Source organism: Melopsittacus undulatus, chromosome 7 (assembly GCF_012275295.1).
Source record: "Melopsittacus undulatus isolate bMelUnd1 chromosome 7, bMelUnd1.mat.Z, whole genome shotgun sequence".
NCBI lineage: Eukaryota > Metazoa > Chordata > Aves > Psittaciformes > Psittaculidae > Melopsittacus > Melopsittacus undulatus.
Genome location: NC_047533.1, coordinates 51,768,138 through 51,795,721, shown reverse-complemented (window position 1 = coordinate 51,795,721; position 27,584 = coordinate 51,768,138). Strand labels below are relative to the sequence as shown.

The following is a 27,584-nucleotide window of genomic DNA, read 5'->3' as shown; positions in this document are numbered from 1 at the left end:
TTGTAGGTGCTGGTGGAAGTTGGTGCTTCTGCCTGATTTATGGGGGTTCACTGGACATAGAGCAGAATTAGAAAGAAAAACATAAAGAGTGAGAGCTTTCTGTTTCATTAAATAGTATTCAACTGCTGGCATACTTGAGAGGTTTGAAATTTTATTATAAATTTTAGTTAAGCCATTGGAGCCATTACAGCAGAAGTCCAAAAGGGATTTTGTCAGGTTTTACAGCATGGAGGCTGTAAGTATCAGACCAGATACAGGCTGCTACACTTAATCTTTGCAGTATAGCATTGGTACAAGGGACAGGGATATTATCTTATGACATCTGGGATAACTTTAGCCGTACAGTCATCTTTAGGCTTCATTACCTCATTCCAATTTCACTTGTGTAGTACAAACCAGGGAGCCCCCCACTAGTGCGATTAAAATTACAGCATAGGCAAGGTACATGTCTGTGCCTGAGCTTATAATTCTGAGAACTGTGATTTAAATAGAGAGCCAAAAAAAAAAGGACATGAGCGCACAAACTAGGTGTGAATTTATAGCTCCCCTGCTGCCCCTGAAGTCTAGCTGCCTGTCCAGGCCTCTCCCCCCAGGCAGAGCCAGCAGCATAGGCTGATTGTCAGTGCAACCCAGACATCTTGCAGCTGGCTCTTCATTAGGTTTGTCTCATTATATAGCTCCTGAGCTGAAACCCTGGTTTATTTTGCTGAATTGCTGATTATGTAGTTTAGCACATGAAGTTGCTGGGGTCTGTGCTTGAATTCACCCCATCCCTTATGATCTTGGTTTTTTGTTTTGTTTTGTTTGGTTCACTTTTTTCCCTTGATAGTTTGCATTAGCCTTATGTATCTCAAGTTGATATGCAGAGTTGATAGGAATTTAAGAGGAATACAGCTCCTGTAAAAAAGATTTTTATGATGTCCCACTTGAACATGTGAACCTACTTGTTTCTTGTCTGCATGCTTTGGAAAAAAACCCTAGGGAAAGTAAGCAGCTCTTTGCATCCTGGTGTGAGAGAGAGTGCAAGGGTTCAGCACGAAGCCATATTTGAAGCAGAAGGAAAACAGAACATTACTCTTTGAAAATCTTATAGTACATCCTTTGTACTGCATGTGGCAAGATTCCTATTGGCAATACCTATCCCATGAAGGAGTACTAGTGCATTGTCAGCAGAAGAGCAGAGCAGCCTGGACGTCGTAAGTCACCAGCATTTGGCACCTGTGACATGGCTGAGTAGGCCAGATAGCTGGAGTGGGCACTCTGCAAATTGAGCCCATGTAGTAGTGCTGTCAGCCAAACCTCTATCTCATCACTTAAGAATATAGAGTGTGCTGGAAAGAGGAGGCTGAGCTGGTGGTACAGGAGAACCTGTTGGGAACATCCATCTGTTCTCCCTGCTTATGAGGTTACATGCCTGTGATTTCTTGGCTGGAGAAACTTGACTAAATAAATAAATATATAGGGGGAAAGAAGCTTCTGTGACTAATAACAACAATTTGTGCTAGAAGACAATGCTATCAATTTGGGAGTTTAAGAAGAAAAAAAAAAGAAAAAGATTTATTTCTTGTGGCTTTCTCAGCATCTGTGTGAAGTGGGTTTTTGTTTTTTTCCCCATTAAGATATTTTAACACTTTGGTATCTTATTCAAACCAATAACTGTATTTTTTTGATCTGCTGATGCACTTGCTCTTACAGTCATACTCTTCCCATATGGGAAATGCAGTGCTATTATCATAACCTCCTGCTGAGGATATAAACCTTGCTATTACACGTTGGAGGACTGAATTACAGGGAGCTGACTTGAAGAAGACAGATTCATTGCTGCAAGTGTGCTGTGCTCTTTTTTTTGGTTTAGTACCATATGTCTGCCATGAACTAGAAAGATTCAGAGTTGTCATAGCTGGAAAGGTAGTCAGCTTTCTGCAACTCACGGAGAAGCACGTATGAAGCAAATTGCAGCTATATTAGCTAATTTGGTGAGTTCAGTAAGATGGAAAATAGAGGAGAAACTTCATTGTAAGTGCTTACTTTCAAGTAACAGTAATTACTTTTAATTTATAGTAGTGAGATAGACAGTGATATTTCTGAAGCATTTTCATTAGTTTTGTAAGGTTTCAAAAGTCATTGCATGCTTCTAGACTCTGTCAAATAGTTCAGGAAAACAGATTTAAATTATTTTCTCCTCTTGCAGCACTCAGCAGCATAAGGTCACAGCGACTTCTTTTACACTAGTATTAGGGAAGAAGAAACGTTTTCTTTGGAACTTGAACTTTCCTTGTTGCTTATGGTGGCCTGACTAATTATCTGCTTGGAGACATGCTGTCTTTTGTGACCTTTTGTTGATTTTTCTAGCTTTTGTTTTGGAAAGCCAGCAGAGCCTACCCAGCCTTCTTTATGAGTCCAGCTAGGAGTGATTTGTTGCATGAAGAAGTGGGTTATGTCTTAGAAGTGAACAAGGATTTGCTGAAATTACTTTATGCTTCTGGAGATTTATAATTAGAGAATATCTTCAGGTGAGGAATAGCATATTTTATTTGCAGCTCTTGTTTTTCTTGTAATGTAGGACAGTTTATTATGTAATAATTTATGTTGTGTTAATGTCTCTGTGTTTGGGTATGATCCAGTCGATGGAGATATGTCAGTATCTGTTGCATCTGGTGACTTAATTTCCTTTCCTGAGAAAGTACATAAGCAGCACTCCTGAAGAATAAACTCTGCTGCAGCATACCACGCAGTTATTTTACTTGTAGGCAAGTGCGAAGGAATGAATGCCTCCAGAAACACATTGGAGGCATTTAATTATCAGAACCATTTGTTATTATTTCATTTGCTGTTAAGCAAGAAACAGCAAGGGGGGGGTGGGGAGGGGAAGCCAAAATCCTCCAGGGAAACCAAAAGCGTTTTAGATGTGTTTTGTGGTTGATGTTTCATGCTTGTTAACTCCAGGATTTGGTTTCCAAGCCCTTTTAATAGAGATGCTAATGGGATTCTTCTGCATCTTACAGAATGTGTGATAAGAGATTTTTGTGTGAGAGCAGCGTGAGTTGCAAAGGGCAGCATTCAGTAACACTGCCCAGATTTCCATGAAGCTGGTGTTACTGGGGTAGTATTTCATAAGAGAGAGGGGCATTGCTTACATGCTTGCTTGGTGTTTGCCAGTTTGCTGGCAGTCTGCTTTGGGCCATGTGCTTAAACTCGTGTTTGTTCTTTAAAAGGCAGAGTATAGGTGGGAATGAAACCAGAATATTCCCCCTCACCAAACTCTCCAGCTAGGTGCTTCCCTCAACATGGCTGCCCTCACCTGTTGAGAGAAAACTCGCACCTGCAAACCTTTTTCTTCCTACCTGCAGTTGCAGTGATGCGCTGTAAAGAAATAAGAAGTCACTGGCTAAGCAGATTGGCTTGATTGCAGAGCCTGGAGCTTCATGTGGGCTAATTCACCTTGGTTGTCGGGGAGTTTCCCTACTCCTGCAGGTCAGCTGCTGTAGATCTCTAATATGGCTTCGATGTCCGTCCATAGACTAGGGTGTCTGAGGCACAGTGGCCAAGCAAAGGCGATTTGAGGTGAAGTTACTCCCTAGGAACTCTCCATTCAGTTGTACAGTCTCCTGGTCTGTCTTCAGTTTGTAACAGCTCATCCTGGCTAATACTTAATCAACATACTTAATCCTATGTGAATGATGCCACTGATGATAAAGTTTTACTTAATGAAAAATAAAGTCTGACCTTATGGGTTTTTCATTTCACATCTGTAGATGTTGTTTCTTGTAGTGTGAGGTCCTTTGGGGAGTTTTAGTCATCTTCAGTGTAATCATTACTATTCCAAGTAAAATAATGTGGCTGTCCTAAAGTTTGTTATGCTGCGTGGCAGATTTTATTTTGAGCTGTGGACTTCTGCTCTCTAAACGAAAGTTGACTTGAGTGACTGTGGGCTTGGATTTAGTGGATTTGTTTCTCTTCATTTTATTCTCTTTTGCTTTCACCTTGCCAGAGGTGAACCATTAAGGTGAACAAGTAAGGCAAAACATAAAGATCTAATGACCCGTGTTGGAAATTAGTTGTAAAAATAGGTTGTAGTCCAGTTGTCTTCCTTAGTTCTTGTTCATGCCCTGGCAACTTGCAAACAGGTTTTGTTTCCATCTTGTGATTTCTGGTTTACATTGTTACTTTTCAACTGAGAATCCTATAAATCCTTTTCAAATAATTTGTCTGACTCTCAGATGTGCTCTCGTGCCTGTAATATTAGCATCAGACATGCTGTCTGTACACCTAATACAGCAGGAACTGTTTCCCCCAGATGTGCAGAGAAACAGAATTAGGTTTCAATGGAAAAATGGAACAAAGCCAAAATGAGGAGAGAGGAAGAACTGGCTTGAGTTTCTGAGGTGTGAGGATTTAGCATATTGTGTTGTGGGCTTAAAAAAAATGCTTAATTTAGTGACTAATTAACTGTGGCTACTCAGCATAGCATGATGCCTACCCCTGCACCCTATTGAGACTGTCCTTTACAGTCCTTAAACACAAATTTTTCAGTGCTGTCAGCAGATATTACCTTTATAATAAAGTAGCCACCTAACAGTGATAGGACAAGGGGCAATGGGTGCAAACTGGAGCATAGGAGGTTCCACGTTAACATCAGGAAGAACTTCTTTACTGTAAGAGTGACAGAGCACTGGAACAGGTTTCCCAGGGAGGTTGTGGAGTCTCCTATGTTGGAAGATATTCAAGGCCCGCCTGGACAAGTTCCTGTGTGATGTACTCTAGGTTACCCTGCTCTTGCAGGGGGGTTGGACTAGATGATCTTTCGAGGTCCCTCCCAACCCTTGGGATTCTGTGATTTGACAGCTGTTCTGCACTGTGACTACAATGCATTGAGAAACTAATGGCACAAAACCTTTCTAAAGAAGTATTTTTGTTTTTTATATGAAGCTGCTCTTCAGCGGTACCTGTACCTACTGGCTGTCTGTTCTGGTCCTTGCTCAGTCTGGCAGCATGGGGCAGGATGACCTGGCTCCACAGCAGGTGGTGCAGTGCCATCGTTTAGTATAATCTGTGATGCTAACTATGCATAAAGCCAGTGAAAGTGGGAATGATGCCTTTCTGATGGTGAGGCCATCGTGCTGACTCTTACACGGGATGCTTGACTCATACCAAATTAGCCTGAGCTGATGCATCTGCTCTTGAAGTACAATAATTTGAGGACACGAGCAGAATTTAAAGGCTTGGAGAGATGATTAAACTTTAATGCTGTTTTGCAGCCTCATACATGTTGGTTTTGTGTTATGAGGCTGCCACTTTCCACTTTATTTTCCTGATGGTTTTTAGTGGAAACAACCACATGCCTCTCTTGTTTATCCTGTTTTTTTCTTTATTTTTGTTCCAAGTGCCGAAAATTGCCATTCTGTGTGCAAAATGATCAATCTGTTTGTGACAGAAGTATAGGGGACAGGTAAAGTGACCTTCTCCAGCTCATAAGGTGCTCTTCTTGCACATAGTGCTTTTCTTTCTTCTCCCATCATTTATGCTGTTTCTATGGTTTGAGGAATGTATCCTTCAGCAATTCCAAAAGTGAATTTTCAGTTTCTAGAGGCTTAGTGAATTAAAATATAATTTAAAACCCAAGATGCATTCTTGTATGAAATAGCTTTCTGTGTTTTACAAATGATAACAAAGACTTCATGCTCATTAGCAACTCAAACTGTGTTAGCCAATAATCAATATCAGAATGCTGTATATAAGTGAAAAACTGAAATGAGGCTACAGGAAGTAGGAACAGTCTTTTAAAGTTATCCAATAAACTCTTTTACTGTTGTGATTTACAATAGAAAAATATTTCTTGATATCCCAGCAAACTGAAGTAGCAAAAGAGGCCAGTGCTGTCTGTTTCATCTACTAAAGTTTGGATTCAACAGAAAAGCTGAGTTTTGCAGCCTACCACATGCTTGCATTGTCACTAATTGAGTTTCAAATGTTGTAGTCTGTTTCCTGCTGTAATAATGACTTATATCTTTCTAGTTAATGAGCCTGGATCATTAGAGCATCCATGTTCAAGGGCTGCCTTAACAAACACAGCTGTCCTGCAGTCAGCTGAAAAGTGATGGTTCTTAACCCTTTTACTTAAAAAGGAACTTCACAGAAATATTGGAACACCTTCCACTAGACCAGGTTGCTCAAAGCCCCATCCAGCCTGGCCTCGAACACTGCTGGGGACAAGCAGCCACAATTTCTCTGGGCAACCTGTGCCAATGCCTCACCACCCTCATAGTGAAGAATTTCTTCCTAATGTCTAGTCTCAATCTCCCTTCTTTCAGTTTAAAGACATTCCCCCTTTTCCTGTCCTGCATACCCTTGTAAAGGTAAACATGTGACTACCAAAAGCACTCAGAAAACAAGAAAGAAGTATTTATTTGGTGGTTGGTTTTGGGGGGTTATTTTTCCTCTTTGCAAATATTTCTGGAGGTTTTTTGTTGTTTTTTTTTGTGTGGAGAGACAATGGTCTGTACATGAGATCTGTATGAGTCAGTTTGTAAATGGATAAAGATTTTAGTCTGAAGGGACTGCAGAATGCTAATGGGTTGCTTGAGTATAAACTACCCACCAATTTCTTTAAATGGCAAAAATTATGTTCTTTATTTGAGGTCGTTTTCTATAAGATAGCTATTTGTATTCAGTTATATACAGCAAGCCAGCCAAGAAACAATCTCAAGGAGTACAGTGAATATTAAGGATCATTGATCCAGTGCAAATCATACTTGATCCTTATCATTTATCCATTGTACTGATGAATCACTAAGTGCAATTTAAATAGTTTAGGCTTAGCAGAGGTGTGAATACCTGTGATAGAACTTCACTGTAACAAATTTACAGGGGAAAAAACTTGAAAACTCCTTTCTTGACTTTTGCATAGTTTGTGCCTAGTGCAGAAGCCTTGCTAGACTGCACAAGTCCGTTGCAGCTTTGTTTTCTTGATTGCCTTATTGCTGCTGTTTGTTTGTAGGGGTAGATCAGTGAAGGGCTCAAATTAAGTCCTGAGTCCTACCCTACTGAAACTCAGGAGTGGAAATAGCTCCTTGCTTGGCTTGGGAGGACAGCTCACTCTCTTTACGTTAGAGGAGGATCTCCTAGACCCTTCCCAGATCCTAGAATCCCCTGTAGCTGGTACTTGGTTTGTTAGTCCTTTGTGGAACAGTGATGTTCACAGTTGAGTTTCTGATGCTCAGTCCTCTAAGAGAAATTGTAAAAACAGCTGCACCATTTTAGATCTTTATGTGGTCCAGTTCCTTTAAGCAAAGCTGAGCAGGTATTTGGAATTAACCAAGGCTACTTCTTTCGTGCCTTTTGTGCTTTAATAATTCTGAACAAAGTATGAGCGATTATGAAAAGTGTCTGTATGTTCACTTTGTAGTCTCAATAAGGTGCTGTTCCAGAGAATATATATTTATCCTCCATATCAGTATTTTTGTGCCTAACTGGCTTTTTGTTATATAGGGGTTTACTTTCTTTGTGGCAAACTCCAATATTTCCTAGCTCTACATGCATTCGTGTGAATTAAGAGAATGTATATTTTTGGATTGTATTTTAAAATTGCGTATTTATTCAAGACTTCATGAAAAGGGGGAAAATAGATTGAAAACCCATTCTTTTCGACTTCTGATTTTTCACAGCAGATTCATGAGCTCTACTTCCTGTGATGCATGGATATCCCTGCTTCTCTTGGACACCAAAAGCAGACCCACAATAACTCTCTTTTGTGGGTGATGATTTTCTGAAACCTGATTACCTTACTTGTATGTTTTCTGGAGATAAGATCCTATCTGTACTGACTCATGTTTTTAGTCACGATGATGTATCCTCTTCCTTTTTTGTAAGAATATTCTGTTGATTTGTTGGCCTTTTAATTCTGGTCCCAAGCTTTTCAGCTTTCTAGCAGGCTATTTATGGTAGACCATTGTCAGTTGAAGGTCTTTGATGACTTTTCTCTACAAAGTTGAGTAATGTAAATATTTCAATTTGAAATATATATATACATATACAAGAAAATAATATAGCATTTTCAATGAAAATACAGGTTATAAAACTTTTGGAGCACATGAAGACTTTTGAGTGTAATAAATACAGCTTTATGATCCAAGAGGTATTATTTTTCTTACTTGGCCAGGTGAAAGAAGCTAAAAAAGAGACTGCCAAACAATTTCTACAGTTTCAGTTAAGCATGGGCAAGCTTTAACAAAGGTATGAATACATTGGGATTTTATTATTTCTGTGCATCTGAAAGGTTTCTGCCTTGCAATCAATTCAAATAACCATGCTATTGCAACCCAGAGAGAATAACAAGCAGCCTAAAAAATGACTGAAGTGCAAATAGTGCATTTTTTTTTCCCTAGCACATGTTTTTCACTTGACAGTAACAAATCCATGAGAGAACTGTTTCCTTTGAATTGCTGGACTGCTGAGAACTAAATTTGACCAATCAGCTGTACTAAACAACACAAGGGAGAAGCAGTAGCAGCAGCAATCTGTGCTTCATAAAGGAATCTATAATTAGGGCAAAAGATTTTGTTTCATAAAATCAAGGCAGGATGTTCTTGGGAATAACCTCTCACTTGTTTGCAAGAAAGGAATAGAATAGCCAGAAATATGCACAAAAGAAAGACTATAAATTCCATCATGTAAATGTGTCTTCAGTGTAGAGGATAGCAGGTCAGCTGTTCTATAAAGGAGCAATTTAGTTTGGCTACCTACAGATTATAAAAAATAAAGGGAATTAGACATTAACAAAGGAATGAATGAAATAGTAAATAAAGAAAAGCTGAGTGGACCCACTTTTTGAAGGTCTTTTGAACTCAGGTTTGAGTTATGATTTATTGCCAGGGGAATGGTGGTAGTATCAGTTCTCAGATGATAACTACCAGTTTTGACTCTCTTGAAAACTAAATTCTTTTTTTATTAGCAACAATGCAAATTCTAAGCTCATGGAAGTATCGATTGACCCATAAAGGCTTATAAACCAAGGGCAGATGCAAAGGAAAAAAAAATTGTTGCTCAAAAGGGCAAGGAGTCTTATGTGTGTCTGTTTTCCTTACAAATGACAGCCATTTTATTGCAATCAAATCTGTAAAAATGCTGGGGTTAGTGCATTTGCCCATAATGTGTAAGAGTATTTTCTAGTGCAGGATTTCATTGTTCTAGTGAAGGATTATGGTCAGAGCATCTCCCATAGTTGCCTTGATAAGGGCCTGTGGTTTTGAGCACTTCCTTGGGTTTCTGCTTGACTGACCAGCAATTGCACAGCTTCATTAAGCAAAAGCATGTACTGTCGAGGTCAGCTTGTCACCAGTCCGCATGGATGGAACCTCACAGCCTTTAAGAGGTAGTAGGAAGTGGCATTTCTGTCTGAAATCTAGTGTTAATGAGGAGTCACAAACACCCCGCAGATTAATAGCACTCTAGATAGAAAGTTTCAAGTCAAAGGAGTACTCTGCCGCTGGGAGCACCTCCAAGTGTTTCCTTTTTCCAAGTAATTTTTCACCAGAAACATTTGGTGGTCCTTCTTTTCCACAGCTTTGAGCTGAATTTAAAGCTGCAGGAAGTGCTCACTAAACAAATGAAGAGATGGGGAAAAAAAAAAAAAAAAGAAATGCAATTGTTTTAATATCATGAAAAGGATTTAAATTTTTCAAGACAAAACTAAACTGAACTGTGTCTGGATTTTGGGTTAGTATTGTAGTAGTTGTAACTGGAAAGAACATTTCTCTGGAATGAATTAAACTGATAATGTATTTGATCTTAGCCAAAAGTAGACAATGTTCTTTCTGAAAAATGAGTCATTCTGCAGAGCAAGAAAGTGAAAGAGGGAAGTTCTGAAAGAAGGGCTTAGCTTCTTCAGTAACTGCGTGAACATAGTGTTGTGTTAAAATATATCACCAGTACCCAACTTGAATGGAATAGAAACAGGTTAATTGTAATCTTTTAGTGCCCCATTAAAGCATTATTTTGCTGTATGATCTGACAAGGTATTGTTACATTGTATTATTCAAAAGAGTACCTGCATTGTGGTCTAAAATAATGATCACTGCTCTGGATATCCCAGTGTGTCGTGGAACTACAGCTGATATTAGCCCACTTGGGCTTCTCCCTCTAAAATGCAATTTGCCTTTTTGCTCTGGAAGTAAATATTCATTAGCAGTACTCTGCTCCTTAAATACATCATGTCTTACAGAGCTGGAGTATTGTGCTTGTGTCTGGTACTGGTTCACATGCCAGCCTCCTAGGAGCAGCAAGCACAAGGGACACAGTTTCAGAAGTGACTTCAGTTATTAAAAAAATATATATTATTTTTTTCCTTGTCTTTCATGTTTGTGGTGATTCTGTCAACTTACTGTAAAAAATAACAGATAGGTTGGACTTTCTCCTTGAACTAGGAGGACTTGAGATTTAGACTGTTTATGCTGTCCCAGTGCTGAGAGAAGAGCTATGGTGTTAATACAAGCAAGTAACTCTGGAGAAAGAGTTCAATTGATATTTCCCACTTTTTGAGAATAGTCAAGAAACTTTCCTTCACCCCAGATGAAATACTGATTTACTTATCAAACAGCTTTTTCTTGGTCAGTGTGACTTCACAAAAATGCAAATTTAGGAAGTAATTTGCTTATCTGCTTTATAGCAGTTTGGAAATCCCTGTAACAGAAGGTCTATAACAACAGAAGACTAGCTTGTGTTAACTGAGAGCAGCAGGACCAAATCTGGCTTAAGCAACTGATTGAAGTCAATGCTAGTAGTTACTCAGTGAAGCTATATATTTTCAGGTCTTCGAAGTCAAGGACTAAGTAGGAAGAAAATGAACGTTGTATAACAGTAGGTGAGCCCAAGCATGTTCTGGTTTGAGCATTACTGTAGCATGCAAAGATAGGAACTTATCTTTAAAGTCACATCGGATACAAAGCTTGAGTTTATTTCATACAAGCAGTCTTTTGGTACAGCCATACAGGTATGGCTATTCTGCCATCAGAAACAGCATGGTTTTGTGTTAAAGATGATGATTGTCTCTTCTGGTGTATGGTACCATAACACCCTGCTGATGGGACCTGCTCCTTTTATGTTTAGGATTGGAATTGCTCTTTCAGAAAAGATCTTGTGTTTGAGGAAATCAGTTGCTGGTCTCGGTTCTTGTATTTTCTGTTAAAACACATCCTTATTAATGTTGTTGCTTTAAGAGGAAACATTGTATTTTCAGATACTTCTTTCATTATACATGCTGGATTTAAATGGATACACATTATATGTTAAAATTTCATAAGGTCACATAAACAGCTGCATATTTAGATTATATATATGTCCAGGATTCTGATGTTCCATTTCCTTTGAAACCCAATGATCTGGGTTGAAGAAGTAGTCATACAGCTCCCATCAGAATTAATGAACTCTGTAGCTAGATCCTCCAAACTTACTAAATGTCTTCTTCTTGCAATACAGAAAGCTGACTTGGGAGTTCATTTGGTATCTGTACATGTAAATTCTTATTAAAATCCCAAGTTTGTGAAATTATTTTTCTCATCTGGAACTGTAGCTGGAATATTTTCAAACCGTGTGTATCCTGACTGCGTGATCTGCTCTTGTATGATCCGTTTGGCTGAGGCTGATTCCAGTGGAGGCCTTTATCCCTGAAGTGCAAAAAATAAGGTGATAGAGATTCTTGGACAGAGATACTGAATTCACATACAATTTATTCATGTATCAAATTTAACCTGATCAAATGTCAGTGAAATCCTCTTTGGCTGATTGCTAAGATGTTAAACATTATTCTACCTCCCCTTAGAATGTTTGGTCTGTAACTCTATTAAAAATGTATCTGGCAACTCTGTATTAGAAACCTGAAAGATGTCATATTTGAGATTACTGATAGACTACAAACCTGGAGTACCATAAATGCCAATTCAGTGTAATAGATTTTTTTCCCTTTTTTTTATCTGATATTCTCTCTGCAAGCTATTTTCTGACGGTGACCTTTTCTTCTTACCTCTGTTTCTGAACAGCAGTACTCTGTTACCTCCCAAACCAGCTTACTCCATGTGACGTAGTTAGTGGTTGTCTGCTGAAAAAACGTTTATTCCCTGTTCCTCCATTTCTGACTTTGGTTTTGGGGGTTTTTAACTCCTCAGCCAGGTACTGGGGATAAAAAAAAAATCTCTGTATATCAGGAGAGACTGGCTGGATTGCTTACAGAGCCTGGTGCAGGAGCTAGCCCAAATCTGCCTGGGTGCCACCCCTAATGCTACCCAGAGTCCTCTCTAAATTATGTACACTCCTTATATGTCAAATGGCAAGGCTATACAAAGGTTTTCTCTGGAACAAGATGATTTTTAAGGTCCCTTCTAAGCCAAACCATACTGTGATTCATGTTGGTTTAGGGTCAGCATATGAATTTAACCACCTACTCAATATCATGTTTAGGTGTATATTTTCAGTAAGAGGAAATTAATGTGGTCAATTGCTCCTTGCACTGGCTCCCCTGTCATGTGAGCTTCTCCTAGGACATAAACTATTATGGAAAGCTTTCTCTTAAAAAACATTTTCCTCAACGGTTTCGTTTTTCACCGACAAGTAGATTTGTATAAAACTTTGGTTATGGAATTTAGATTCTATAATTTTAAAAAGTCATCTTATGTGGCTTGAGTTGCAATTGAGAAACTTGCCTGTTACTTGCTTTTTTTATATCTGTATGCTAGCATGTGAACAACTCTACTATAGGGTTAGATTTAAATAATAGCTCAAGCCCATTAAAATGTGGGTGCAAAAGCTGCAGGTAAAGCTCAGTAGGTCTTCACTGCTGGTTCTTTTCACTCGTGGCTCTGAATATAGACTGTAAAGGCCAAATGCTGAACTTCACAGAATTTCTTTGCAGCTGTTGTACTGGCATCTACCACTCAGGGTGTGTGCAGGTATCTGTGTTGATACTGCTGGCTGCTCATTAGGATTTTTAGAAATAATATTTTGTTTTCCTTTAACATCTGTTCCTGGGAAATACAGGCAGTGTGCTTTAGATCCAGAGGTAACGAACAAATGCATTTGAGTCAAGAAAATGTTTGTTTTTCTCTGATAAGACAAATTGTTGTGTTGCGGGAAGGAGGATGGTTTTTGTTACAGAGCGATTCTTCTGTTTCTTAGTAAAACACTGATTGGGGGTGGGAGGGAGCATAAAGCAGGTCTGCAGTGGCACAGAATGAGGAAACTGTGACAACAGGTGTTATCTACAGGTGAAAATGGAAAATATGTATTACAAGCCAAGGTGTACATCCCTTTTTGTGTGGTTAGGTTTTTAGATGCAGGATATTCATATACTGAAACTTGACATGCTAATGGAGCTACCCATAATATCTTGTAAACTGTTGCGTGCTTGAAAGGTAATTGGAATGCAGCCTATTAGGTTAATACTGCTCTAAAATTCTACAGTAAGAAGAACAAATAAAGATACTATCCATAAAGCACTTGTAAATACCAAGGGCTTCTTTGGGTTTTACATAACTATCATTCATGTAATACTAGTGCGTTTGTTTTAACTTTACTGGGATTGAGATTTGTGCTCCTCAGAGAAATACTAACTACAAAGAAACCTGATCCTAAGACTTAAATTAAATCATTAACAGCAACAACAAAAATCACATTAAATTGTGAAGGACCAGCTGCAAACTATTTATAGCGGCAAATTGCCGACTCTGGAAAAACATTGTATAGCAAAAAAACTAATGGGAATCTCTTCAATCAGATTAATGAGAAAGATGTAACACTGGGTGCTTCTAATAGTGAACCTATAACCTGTATGTTATAGATGGACAATATTGCAGTCCAACTTAGGCAGATAAAAACTATATCCAGAATAAACCACAGCATTGAATTTTATGCTTTTTTCTATGGAGTTGAGCATATTTGAGCTTCTCCCCTTCAAAAGCCCTTTTCCCATTTTGCCTTGTTTCACCTTCCCTGAATTTCATGGAGCATCATGTATAAGGCCAGGCTGTACTTGCTTCTTGTGCAGAACTCTCCTTCCTCTTTGAAAGGACTCTTCCTCTGGTGCACTGAATTGAATGGAGTGATATGAGGATGTGTTGTTCCCTCTTTGGCTGTTGCTGCCCTCCTACTGACCAAACATGTGACCTTATTGAACTTCCCAAGGCCTTTGTTTTTTACATTTGTAAAACTGAAGATAAGAGAATTTCCCTACTGCTATAAATAACTTTGATCTAAGGATATGAGCTGGAAATCCTGACCCATGCAGCAGTGAAGCACTTACCTCACAAATAAAGATGGAGTTATTTGTGGAATAAACATTGCTCCCTGATACTGAGGGTGCATTAACAGGAGATAATGACAGTGCATTTGCTTTTCCATTAGCTATGAAGGATGCTCTGGGAAACCTTGAAGCTATGAAGAATGCTTGGAGAGGTAGAAGGGGAAGAGCTGAATCTTTATTTGATGTGCACAGGAGTGAATGCTGGTTTACCCCCATGCTGTTTCATTTCTCTAGCTGTGACCTGGTTCAGCATCTTCTGGTATATGTGATGAGGGCACCTTTCCCTGTTGGTCTAGGAAGAAAATCTGTAATACAATCTCTAGATCAGCATCCCATTTCTACTTCATCTCTGCTATGTTGCTTTGACCTGGAACTGAAAGTTTCATTTGGCACCTCACTGCTGTGACCCCCACTTAGTCTACTGAAAAATTCAGCTAGGTTAGGAGCATGGAGGGAAAGATTTTTTTCTCTGCTGGTGCAGTTTTTATAGTACTTGGTAGAGGCTGTTTCCTAAGACACTGTTGCTTCTGTTGTCTCTTACATATACAAAGGTGTTCCTCTTCTGGCTAGGCGTACGTACATGGCTTTTATTTTTGTTTTGAGACACTACAAATAATTTTGTGATACAAAAAAAAGTAATTTTGCGGATCTATTTTTAAAACCTTTATGCTGGAGATACCTTTATAGCCTTAACATCTTGCAGGGCTTGCTGCCACACGGTTTAAGGGTGTTTTATTTTGCTTCTTCCTTCACCTGAGAATATTAATGGCTGTTGTCCTGAAGGTCCTTTCTGATGTCATGTTTTCCTTTACCCACTCTTTTTCACTCTGCCTCTTCAAATCAAGTGTCATTAATTTGTTCTAGCCTTCAGGGGATGGTGGGAGAAACCAGCTCCTATTACAAGGAGTCAGTGTGGGTTGATCTTTACAGACACTAGCATTTTAAGTGCTGGCAGAGCAGAACACAGTATAGACTCCTCATGTGTTGCACAGAAAACAGCTTTTCCCAAGATGATATTTCTGTGGTTTTTTTTTCAGTACAAAGGAGGAAAGTGGCAAACAAACAACAGTGTCAAAGGTGGTGTTGATGGTCCATTTGTGGTTTCCTTTGCTGAACCTTTATGTCTAATGGTTTCTGGCTTTATCATAGGTGAAGTAGGCCTCTTTATGAAATACACAATTGCAGTTTTTTGTTAATGTTGGTTCATTCTGGTAGTGTAAACTCATAAATTTGCATGCAGTGATTGAAGGGAAAAGATAGGTGAAAGCCCATTATAATAATGTTAGATAACCAAATATGAATATGAATGAGATCATGCTTCTTTTAGAAATACAGAACTGTGTTGTTCAGTACACTTAGTATAACAAACGTTCATATGAAAGCCCATTACGTTGAGTCTAGTAGATGTTTTCTTAGGGATAATAAGTTACCTTGTGAGCTGTCTAAATGATTCTGACTTTAATTTCAATAAGTAATAAAGTCTGCAACTTCTTTAAATTTCTCGCTTCTAAACTGAAACAAAACTGCATGACTACAAAAAAAATGCATGTAACTTAACCACTGAGTTTGTGTCTTCAGTAGCACTTTAGTGAGAAGCTACAAATAAAAACTTTTGGAGTTTCTTCTTTTATTTTGTATTTCTCCTTCCTCCTTGTTCTCCAGAAAGTAAGGGAGAAAATTGCACAATCTTTAGCAATTAACAAAAAAACAAACCCACAACAAAACAAGCAGCTGACAACATGGAATGAAACTATGGAATTTTGAACATTTCATACTGCTACGCAAAATATAATGTTCCTCAGAAACACATACACTTGGAAGCAAAGCTCATTCAAGCTCAAAGATTTGTGTAATCAAAGACATGTGACTTACACGTGACTTTGTTCATAAATCTCAGGAAAACTGAGATCCTTCTGGTTAATAGTTGAGCCCTTCAGGAGCAGTGCAGAAGTTTTTCTTGAAGCACCTAAGAATTTCATGCATAGAGCTCTTATATGTGTTTTCCCTCATAGTCATCAGTTGGCCAAGGAAGCCCATTCTTTGACTCTTCAGCTGCAGAAGTTCACCTAGTTGGTTTTGCTTTGCCTTTTTGTGTCCACTGTTGGTTGTAAGTACTCCTTCTTCACTTGGCTTCTTCATTCAGCCTTTGGTCACCTTTCATTGCTCCAAACTACTTCTCTGGAGAAATGATAGGGACATACTCTCATTGGAGTGAAGCACAGCTTCTTGGAGCTCAGTGCAAAGACATCCCTAGCTCAGTGAATGTAAAGAACAAGTTGTTAAGTGATGGATACTATTCCCTATGGTGTTGGTATCTTCTTTAAAAGATGTCTTTTCTGCATTATTGTTAATTGTCACACGTGTATGAACTTGCAGATGTTGCTTCTGAAGCTGATGATGGAATGAATATCTGTTTCTAATCCCAGATAATATTTGAAGATGGGAATATAATCTTGTGATACATGGGATGCAAATTCACTTGAAACAGTAATAGTATTTTATTATCAGATTACAGTTCTACACCAATTGTGTGTATATATACATATGATAAATGACAAAGTAAGTGCAGCAAAGTGACTGTTCCAGATAGAAAAAAAAAAATTAATATTAATATACTACAGGTATAAATTTTGTTCTTATTATCCATCTGGAATTGGAAACAACACAGAATAACCTCTGGACTGAGTTTGTATGTAGTGAAGAGCAGTTAGTTATCCAAAAGAAGGTATCTGAAAAGCATTTTCAGACGTACTTGCGCCAACAATCCCTGAGTCTAAATCACTGCTCTACTACTCTTATTCTGTAAGATGGCAATACCACTGCTAGGCTTTGGGTTTCTTCACTGCAAATGCAATTTGGACTTAATAGTTCCTGTTTCAGTATTGCTTTTTCCTTTGACATAAATCAGAGGGACATCCTCTTAGTCAAGCCATCAGAAACGTAATTTAATTTGTATTGGTATGACAATTTCTAAGAACAAACACATAAAAAATCCCTTTTCTCCCTCACGTCTAATTTCTATTTTCACAATGGTATTTTATAGACAATTGCATTGGGGAAGTTCTGGTGCTGAAGCATAAGATGGTGTAGTTTGGTTAAAGTACCCATTATAACAAGCAGGAAAAACTGCTCAGAAACATGATTTTTCAGTAATTGCAAGTGCAGGCCTGTGAACTGAAATCTTTTAGAGAGGCCCATGTTTTCTCTGAAAACTTCCTCAACAGAGGTAAATTTCTAAGGAGTCCACAACCAACCAACGTTTCTTAAACCTGACTGCACCAGTGGAATTCAGGAGGAGATCAGTTTAAAACAGCTTAAAAAAACATCTTTACATAGTGTGTCATTGCAATTCTGGAGCTTGCTGCCCTGAGAGGTCAGGTAGGTAGATGCTATCAAAAAGCTCAGACAGATTCACAGGCAACAAGTCTGGTGCCTAAACTCATATCTGGAAACTGTAACTCAGTGGAAACACTGTTGGTTTTGCTGAGCTGGCAATTTAAGGATATAAAGAAAGTTGAAAAGTACTGTATAAATTAAGCAGTCTTTTGGGGGGCTGGAGGGGGGTGAGGAAATGCAAATGCTGTCAAATTATTTACTTATCATAAATTGATGAGTGTGTAAATGCCACGACTTGATGACACTTGTGGGAAACCAGGGACATAGGAAAATACATGAATTTCTAATAGAAGATATACCACTTGGTATTCCTGCTTCTGAAAAATTTTTGTCATCTGCTTTTAATGTTAATCCCACACACATGCAAACTGTGTTTTATGTTCCCTGTGTTCATACTTTAAATCCATAAGTATGCTGATCCTGGAGATCTTCATTAAGAATATAATTTCTTGCTTCACTGTCCTGGGTTGTGTTTTGTTGTTATTTGGTGGAAAATTGTTCCTATCTCTTTGAATGCACTGTTTGACAGCAAATGCTCCAGTACCAAAGAGGGCCTGCACAAGTATAAAAAAGGACATTTGGGGCAAAATTAAAAGGCATGACAGATACAATGGTAATGCTTGTGCAAGAGTAAACATGAATATATAACAAGAAGTGTGCTTTAAAAGTTTTTCTCTGTAATATGAAGGGGGAAGTTAGTGAACTTGAAAAGCTTTGTAGAGGCAGCATGAAACCTATCCATTACACTTGTGGTGGGACAGTGCTGCATCTTTGTTCACGATGCGAAGCTGCAAGACAGAGTGTGAAGGGAATGGCTTGTGGATATTTCTGCCTTTATGACTGAAGACATAATGCTTGATCTCTTCTGCCCAAACATAATGAAAGATAAAACATTGATCTGGCTGCCTGGGAAATCTTCCCGTTTGGAGTATTCTAAGAATTTAGAGTTGAAAAAAGAAAGATGGCTGATCTGTAGCTTTAGAAGTGGTTGCTTTTACACTGTAAATGGAGTGTAATACTGTACACCTGCAAAATTGCCCTTTAATTTATGTGTAAACAAGGCCACTATCAAAATTTAAGTATACAGGTTTTATACTGTAAGAATGGTTCAGGTCTATACACATAGACCTGCAAAGTGTAAGATCTTTAATCTATTCCAGGCAAAATACTAATTGAATTAACTGAATGCAATACTTTAGTCTTTCAGTAGGAATTCTGAGATCTGACCATAATAAATTAAGTCTCAATGTTAACTCTTAATTTGAGTGTCTTCCTCCCACTGTTTTAAGCTTCTCTTTTGGAACTAATTTAATTGGCAAGGTTTTTTTAATTACTTTTTTTCTGGGTATATTTCTGCATCTGTTGTGAAGTACAGAAAGAATAACCTGCTGTTTGCAAAGTGCCTGCAGTATCCACTGAGTATCAGTTCCCAAGTCCAGTTTGAACTTTGCCAGTCATGGGATTTCAGAGCTCTGGGCTTTTTGTTTCTCTGCTCCTCACTGGTTTCTTCTCCACTTCTCTGACTTGTGACATATTCATGGACATACATCTGTTTGGAGGAAGCCTACTAACCTTCCCGGTTTCTCTGTGATGGCCTCAGTGTATTTAGCTGTTCACACGTCAGTGTAACAAAATCCCCAAGTCATGTTTCTTTGTGCTGTAGTGGATGGGCAAAAAAATAAATCCATTTAAAAGACTTTCAGTCTTGTTCAGCTCTGGGATTTTGCAGTTAGAGCAAATGGGGGTGGGCGATAATTGGTAGAGCCGTACAGTTATATAACGAAAAGCTTTCTTGCTGGAAGTTAGGAGAGCAGATTGCTTGGCCATCAATATGCGACACGTGTTTTTAATCTTCCCACAGTGTCCATGCAGAGGAGTTCAGTCAAGCACTGTATGTTGGTTTGGTAGATTACTGTGTTCAAATAAAAATGCTATCAACAGATTTCCTTAGGGGTACAAATGTTGAGTTTTTGTAGGGAAATAGAGGTGGTGTTATACCACTTGAGGATTTAAATAGTATTTATTCTGCATGATTAATGGCAGATATTTTTCTTAGACAGAATTATAACTGTTGATGGCTTTCAACGTGAAGGTTGTCATCTAAAACACTTGGGGGGGTGATCATCTAGGAAAAAGAAATTATACAATCTAACAGTACTGCATGCTATTTTATGTGGAAAATACCCTGTTGTTATCATAGAAGAATGCTCAGATAGCCAGCACTCATACATTGTGTCACAAGCTTCATATAAATATTGAGGAAAGCAGTGACTGGCACATCCGTGGTTTTCTCTGTACCTGGATGGGGTGGGTGGTTGGTTTGAATGGGGTTGGTTTTGGGTTTTAGTTTTAGTTTTTTGGATGGAATGACAATATTGATGCTATTGTTAGCATATACATCTAGAGAAAAGTGATACAAGTAAAAAATATAATGAGATACTGGACTGAGACGAAAGACAATAACGTACAAATACTGCACTGAGAGTTGGATTTGGTGTTACAGTTGTTCTATGTGGAGATGTGACTTCAGTTTCTCTATAGCATGTGGCAGATGTGAGCTTTCTTTATCTGTGATGGAACAATACTGTTATGTCAGAGAGAGCATCTTAAGTCTACTGAAGCTGTGCTGCTGTTGCAAGATATGGTCTGCCTCGGATGCTGGTTTATTCATAAGCTGAATAAACTGGTTTATTCAGTTTCTTTGTAATCACCCTCCCAGTTTGAACATCGAAAGTCTTTCCATTTTTTTCCTTTTTTTCTTTTTTTTTTTTTGTGAGTCATTGAAATGAGAACCACTCTGAAATGACCTCAGTAACAATCAGGACTGTTACCATTTTCTTTGTTAAAGAATTATTGGCAGAAAAGACCTAAACTGGGGTGGTGGTGGCAGTAAATTATCTTCTTCCCTTCGGTGGAGGAAACAAAAGCAAGCAAAACAAAGCAACTTTTGACACAGCACTGTTAGTTAAGCTTCCATGAAGTCCTCCAAAAGCATCACCTACCTTTTTGCAGGTGCTTAAAATCACCCACTACAGCAAGTTTGTAATTTTGTAAGATAGCTAAGCCAATTTCTTTAACTCCAAGGCACAGGAAGCAGTATCCCTGCTCATCCCCAGCTGCACATCTCTTGTGCTCAGTTATGTTTATTGGGGTTGCTCTTGCTAGGGAAAGCCGCTGATTAGATTGACTTCATTGCAATTCAATGAAACCATAATTACATGAGGGTAAATAAAATGGTAGAGGTTAAAGCATGAAAAACAAGTGTCCTCTTGTGTAAGGCATGCTTTGGGAAAGCAAACAGGCTATTTTCCTATACAGAAACTAGAAGTCAGAAATTCGTCAGTTTAACCAGTGGCATGCACAGGACAGTCACACTTTGTGTTGTATGGAAAGCCTGTTAGGGTTTGTTTGAGTTTAAGACTTGGAGAAATAGAGGAGTAATGTCAAAAAAAAACAGAGTAACCTTGCTTGAACATGTTCTGTCTATCAGGATGTCTTTGGTTTGTTTTCCTGCTATTGCCAGCATTGTGTGCTCTGCTGGGCAGTAGGAATGGAGATAGCTGTGGAATTAGTTGGTAGCCTTTTGCATGTGTATATATGGATAAACGTTATAGAAAAACAGCTTCTGCTGAGCAGCCACCAGCTGGAGGATGATGCACAAAATTGACATAACACTTTTCTTATAAGATAGTGACTTCAGAATGTCTGTGCCTAAAATGATCTTTGTGTGGTCAGTCTGAACATTGCTGCTCTTCTTTTCTAGTTTGTGGAGACATCCATGGTCAGTTCTTTGACTTGATGAAACTGTTTGAAGTGGGAGGTTCTCCTGCCAACACGCGGTATCTATTCCTGGGGGACTACGTGGACAGAGGGTACTTCAGCATTGAAGTAAGTTTCTTATTTCTGTTTTTGGCTATGAAACTGCTTGCAGCCTATTGTGTGTATTTAGCAACGTAATTTAACCAGTTCAGGAATACTGAAGCTTTTCACAGATACCACTTGTGAGCAAATGAAGTCAACATCAATATCACTGTTGGTGTTTTCATGAAGATTGCTTGATATCCAGCTTGATCCCACTGTATCTGTGCTGTAAAACTAACAGAGAATGGACCTTCATGCTAATCAGTGGCCATCCAAATCCAATACAGAAGGCAGTCTGCTCTGCAGCTTGCACAAGCTAAATAGTATGAATAGACATGAAGTATCAGAAAAGAGACATAATAGAAAAAGTAAACGAACAACTCATACCTTAGTTTGATTTCTAAGTTTGTTTGATCTGAGTCTTCTGGATGCAAAATTTTATGAAAATTGAAGGACTAGATAGGGGGTAAATGGGACAAAAAGCCTGCAGATAACATGCTGTGCTGGACAGAACGAATGGGTTCTATTTAGATATGGTATGCAGGAGTGCATTGTCTCTGGCTTTTAATGCGGCATGTGAATCCACAGAGAAGTGATGCACAGTCTCAGGTTGGTGGAATGTGGAGGTCAAATGACAACATCTTTAGTTGGCTTGCAAAAGAAACAGTGTCCTCTCCAACCTGACCACTTGGACTAGAAGCGAGTCAAATACCAAGCACAAATCCTTTATTCCAGTGCTCATAAAGCAATCTGCACTATTTCTTCTGTGTTGCTGCATGGTTTTACAAACTGACAGATGAGGTGTACTTATATCAAATAAAGCCTCATCTGGTTTTGTTCACCCAGGTCACAGTTGATCTAGTCATTAACAGTCAGAAACCTCTGCAGTACCTTTTGAACCACAGCTTGACTCCTTTCTCTGAAAAGTTCAGACTTGAACCCCCTCCGAGTCAGGGGAGAATACCCATTACCTGTTAGAAGCAGTATAGGTCCTTTCATGTATGACTGTGTGTCTCTGACTAGGTATGATGACAATATAGAAGAATACACATACTGCTGTTTTATTCTACATACCACATTTTAATATGCTGTTGCCATATTGATATAAAAATATGTAATCCCAAGCTGCCAAGTTATTTATAATGCGTTTTTAAAATGAATCAGTGCATTGTCTTGCTGATGTTGTATTTATAGGATGAAGAGAACTTTCTTAAAAAGAAGTTGGTAAAACTACTTTTGATACATTACTTTATTTTAAAACTTAATATAATATGTTAACAGAATCTTTTGGCACATTTTCCAGATAGAAATATGCTGTTCCAAGTGCAAATGCTCTCAAAACTTAAGAATTGCAAAGTTCTTTCTTAGTCTCCTACTGAAGTGACCTCAAGGTGCTGAGCACCTTGCTTGTGGCTTTTTTTGAACCACGTGTGCCTGCTTCCTCCATTCGCTGACCCAGGGTGAGCTGTGGATTACAATGTTGGATTGCTTAGGAAAGGTTGGGAGTATGGGGAATGACTTTACAGGCTTAAACCTTTGTGCAGCTCAGTCTTGAGCTGCCATTTTTCAGTTGCAATGACCTAGTTTGCATCTCCTGTAGACTTTGACCAAGCCAAGTTGCATCTAGAAGAGGAGAGTTTTGTCTGCATTTTTGTATATGCTTTTGTTGTAAGAAAATAGAACAAGTGGATTGCTTAAGCTTTCAAGTGCTTGTCTGACAGTTTGCCAAAATCTACTCCGGGGTTATAACTAATTAAACACAATAGCAAGCCATATAACACAAAGCAAAATAGCTTATGGGTGGGGAACAAACTCCTTAAAATTCCTCATTTAGCAACCTGCACACATGTATTTAGCAAATTACATTTGAATTTCATTTTTCCCTTCTGGAACACTACTTTTTCACTGGAAGGAGTATTGGCTTGCACCAGCACCAAGGAAATATCTGAGCTATTGCTCGTGTTATTCTTTTTTGTATGTAAGGTTCTGAATTCGGTACTTTTCTGGTCACATAACTGTTTCTTGCCACCTGTCACCTTGATTAAAGAGTACTTTTGAAAGAAAAGGCAGGTTTCTGTTTTGTAAGCGTATTTGGATGTAGAGCTATGTATTCAGCATGAACTCAGGACAATAAGGAATGACAAGGAAAGGAAAATGGTCCCAAATGCAACTTGGCATTTTGTGGATGGAAGGGTGTGCTTTCTATAGAGAAGAGGCCCTGAGCATATCTAACAGGCACCAGCTCTAGCCAATACTTTGTGTTGGAGAGGTCATGGTGGTAAACAGTCCTAGTGTGATCTCAGTGCACACTTCTACCATGTCAGTCACACAGCGATCTTTATTCCATCAGTCTGCTGGCTTGCCTTTCTGCTGGGTAGGCAGGAGACTTACAGCTCTGGGGTCTTTCCAAAAGAATTAAGTAGCTGGTCCAAGGTGCTAATCACAAGTAATATGAGCTTTTTTAAAAAATCTTTTTGATTGCCGTGTGATATCTAGTGTAAAAGTGATACCATTGAGCTTAAACCTAACTGAGTTCTGGTAGTGGGCGAGATAATCCTTGTCTGTGGGCTGCAAAGCAAAGCATTTGGGAATCTTCTGGATGAAAGGTACTACATAATGTAAGTTATTATCATTAAGAACAGAGGAAGAAATTGCGTAAGGTAGGTGGAAGGCATTTGATAATGCAGAGGGAACAAGAGAAAAGTGTTTATACAAGGCACTCAGCAGAAATTACAGTCCTTGCCCCATGGAGCTTTTGATCCAAGAACTCAATCCTTCACGTGTGCTCCATTTTTACCATGGCTTGAAAGGAGGTGTGTATGTGTGTGTGTTTTGTGCCTTTAAAATTAGTTTTAAGCAAGGTGTCACAGGATCAGAAACCAGTAAAGGAATTGCACCGTGTCAAATAAATGTCAAAATTTTAGGTAGAATGACACGAGGTTTCTTGACACAGATCAAATCTTATTCCTGTAGCTGTAGTCTCTTTTCCATTTGACCTCTTGGCAGAACCTAAGCATTTCTTCTCTTAGAATAACAAATTTCTGCAAGTTGCAATATCTGATAAGGTGCACTTGTTTCCTTGGCTCCATGACTGATAACATTTCCCTGTTGTGCTTGTGTGCTGTTCCAAGGGGTTGACTCCAGAGTAGAAACCCCTCAGTTCCCACTTTCAAAGAAGTTTTATTGTCATGGAGAAAGGAAACCCAAATGATCAAAACAGAGGGCTATTTTTAAATCCAAAGAATATTAAAATGGTTCTGCAGGAATGGGTTGTAAGGAAGAATGACTTAATCCTGAGTCTGAGAAATCTTTTGAAAGGCAGGCATAAATGCCATATGTTGTAGGGGGAAGTATGCATACTTCCTCCTGCTTTTCATCACAGCCTTGGGAAAATTACAGGGTAAATACCAACTCTACAGATTGATGATATTATGGAATCATAGAATGGTTTGGTTTGGAAGGGGTCTTCAAGGGTCATCTAGTCCCAACCCCCTTGGAATGAGCAGGGACATCATCAACTAGATCATGACCGCATTTAGCCTGGCATTGCATGTCTGCAGGAATGGCACATCCACCACCTCTGAGCAACCTGTGCCAGTATTTTGCTACCCTCAGTGTAATGAATTTGAACTTTTGGAATAATTTTCCTGCTCAATCTCACATAAAAAAATACAGGTTTAAATGTCGATTGAGTATTAAGGTACCTAGTGGTCACTTTTTACAGAGCAGATAGTCAAGATATGCAGAATTAAACCAATATTCAAAACTAATAAAGCTGGAACTGTGTTTTATCATTCAAAATGTATATACGTATTCACTGCCCAAATGCAAAGACTAAAATTCCAGGAGGCACTGGTTTTGTAGTATTTCCAGCAAGAACTAAGTGAGGTGTCTGGCGTGAGTCTGTAATTTAATCATTAGACCTTGCATCAATTAAAAAAAGCATCTGGTTGTCCATATGCACCTGAACTCAGTGAACTGTTAGAAATTGTTAACTGGTCTCTCCCAAGAAAATAATTAAGTAAGTTCATGTTAGTGAACTGTAGGTGAAGTTAATGCTGGTGAAATTGCATGTTTATTGTCTCTCAAGTCTCCACTCTCTCGACCTTTGTTAGAAGAATAAACACCTTTCGGTTTCCTTTGCTTTACTGGGTTAATGTTTTCCAATAAATGGTTTGATTGAAAATAGTTTTGGCTGGACAGTAGTAGATCACTGGTGAAGTCAATTGATTTTTTTTCACTTCTCTCAGAGCAAAGAAAACCCTAATACCTTAATAATCCTAAATTTCCTGGTCCTTTTCTTTTATACAACAGTAGCAAATACGTTTCTCCGAAGCAAGAATTTTGCATCTTGTAAGATCTTACATTTTTGCTGGGCTGTGCTCCTCAGAGCCGTGAATATTCAGAAATTCAGCAAATTCATATTATTTTTGTATAGATTGCCAGACTGGAGCATCTGTTTGTGTTAGGGCCATCCTTTCAGCTTGCCTGGTCCTGTGCCAGCTCTTCCTAGAGTGAGTCCCCAGCATGCCAAGATCCCCTTTTGGCTGCAGGGAGAGAACACGGGAAGGTACCCTGGAGGTTGCTTGCACTGTTCCTCCTTCCCCACCTCCACCACCCCCACCTCCCCCGCTTCCATCCATTTGAGGAACCCATCTTCACAGAAGACAGCTGGGGTCAAGATGCAAGGTTCAGTGGGAAGGACGAGGACCTATTACAGAGGTACAGAACTTGGGTACCTATTTAGAAAGTCCTAACTATAAAAATTAGAAGGACATACAAGAAAAAGAATTTTCTAGCCACTTCTTGGTTGAAGAATTGGTCCTTCCTTTTAGGGCATTTTGAGGTCCTTCCAAAGGCTGAAATGGGAGTGATGTAGTCTAAATGCTTAGAAAAGAGTATAAGGCAAGTAGCAATGTTTTGGTTATTACTTTTAATCAAATCATCTCAGAGACTATCTAGAAAAGAGTCTTGCAATAACTGAAGCATTGTGCAGATACCAAAGCAAGACCTTGCATCTCTTGTATTTTGTTACAGATGCAATGTATCTTTGTCTCTGAAATAAAGCCCTAATAAATAGTCGTGCCAGCAGTGTGAATGCAGTTATGTGTGTAAAAAATAAAAATACGTGGTTTCCACTGGGATAGTTACTCCATTTTAGAAAGCTGTACCTCTACTATGTATTGCTATGGTATAATTATTTTAATGCAGTTGAAGTAATGCAATTTTTGTATTTAGGTGTGGTGTGTGTTAGCTACAGAGTGAAGAAACTATGCCAAAATGCTGCCCCACAGTTCACAGAGCATCAGTAGAGACCTTAGCTCAAATTATCCTTTTGAGTATGAATTACCTTGCATTTATTCACACTTAATTTCAGTTGCTGGGGGAGTGCCCAATGCCATCAGTCATGTGGAGGGAGAGGTGGTCTTTTGTTACCCATGCAAAGCCACACAGCTAACAGAGCGAGCTACACCTCTTGCTTCCTGGCGTGATCATTGCAAGAACACCCAGAAGTGAGTGTGCTGTGTTAGTGTGAGTCTCTTTGGGTGCAATCTAGTGGCAATGGTAATGATTTTCTCCAGGTTGCTTGTTTTGAGCACGTACGTTGAGATGCGTACAAGAGGTCTGGGGCTATTCGTTTCACTTTTCAGGAGGTGCTGAGATGTCAAATTGTGCAAAGGCTCAAATTCAGCATGTAATAGTGGGGTTAAATCCAAAGTCCATTTTGAAAATACATGCCTTTGGCTTACACAGTGCTTAATTGCACAGAGCTTTTCTTTTCTGATGCTTAGGCTGCCAGAGCCTCAGCAGGAAAAAATCTTGACTACAGGGGCTATGAGGTAGGCAGATTATCTCTTTGTTGTAAACTTATCTGTTATTTCAATAGCTGAAAGACACCAAGTGAGTAAGCAGAGCTGCAGTTTGACGGCTGGCATTTAAGAGATGTAACCTTTTTTCCTTTTTTGATAGTATGAAATGAGACACGCCAGAAATGCTTTAGAGATGTCTGGATTGCAAGGTTGCTGCTGTGCCTTTTACA

The 27,584-nt window shown here is 38.9% G+C and overlaps 1 protein-coding gene across 1 annotated transcript in view; it reads left to right on the top strand.

Annotated features, from left to right (window-relative positions):
• The window catches only part of PPP3CA (protein phosphatase 3 catalytic subunit alpha), a 107,092-nt gene that overhangs the window by 29,051 nt on the left and 50,457 nt on the right, over positions 1–27,584 (top strand). The window contains exon 2 of the mRNA XM_034064638.1: positions 21,447–21,571. Within this exon, the coding sequence (XP_033920529.1) occupies positions 21,447–21,571 (125 nt within the window). The remainder of the gene's footprint in view (positions 1–21,446; positions 21,572–27,584) is intronic.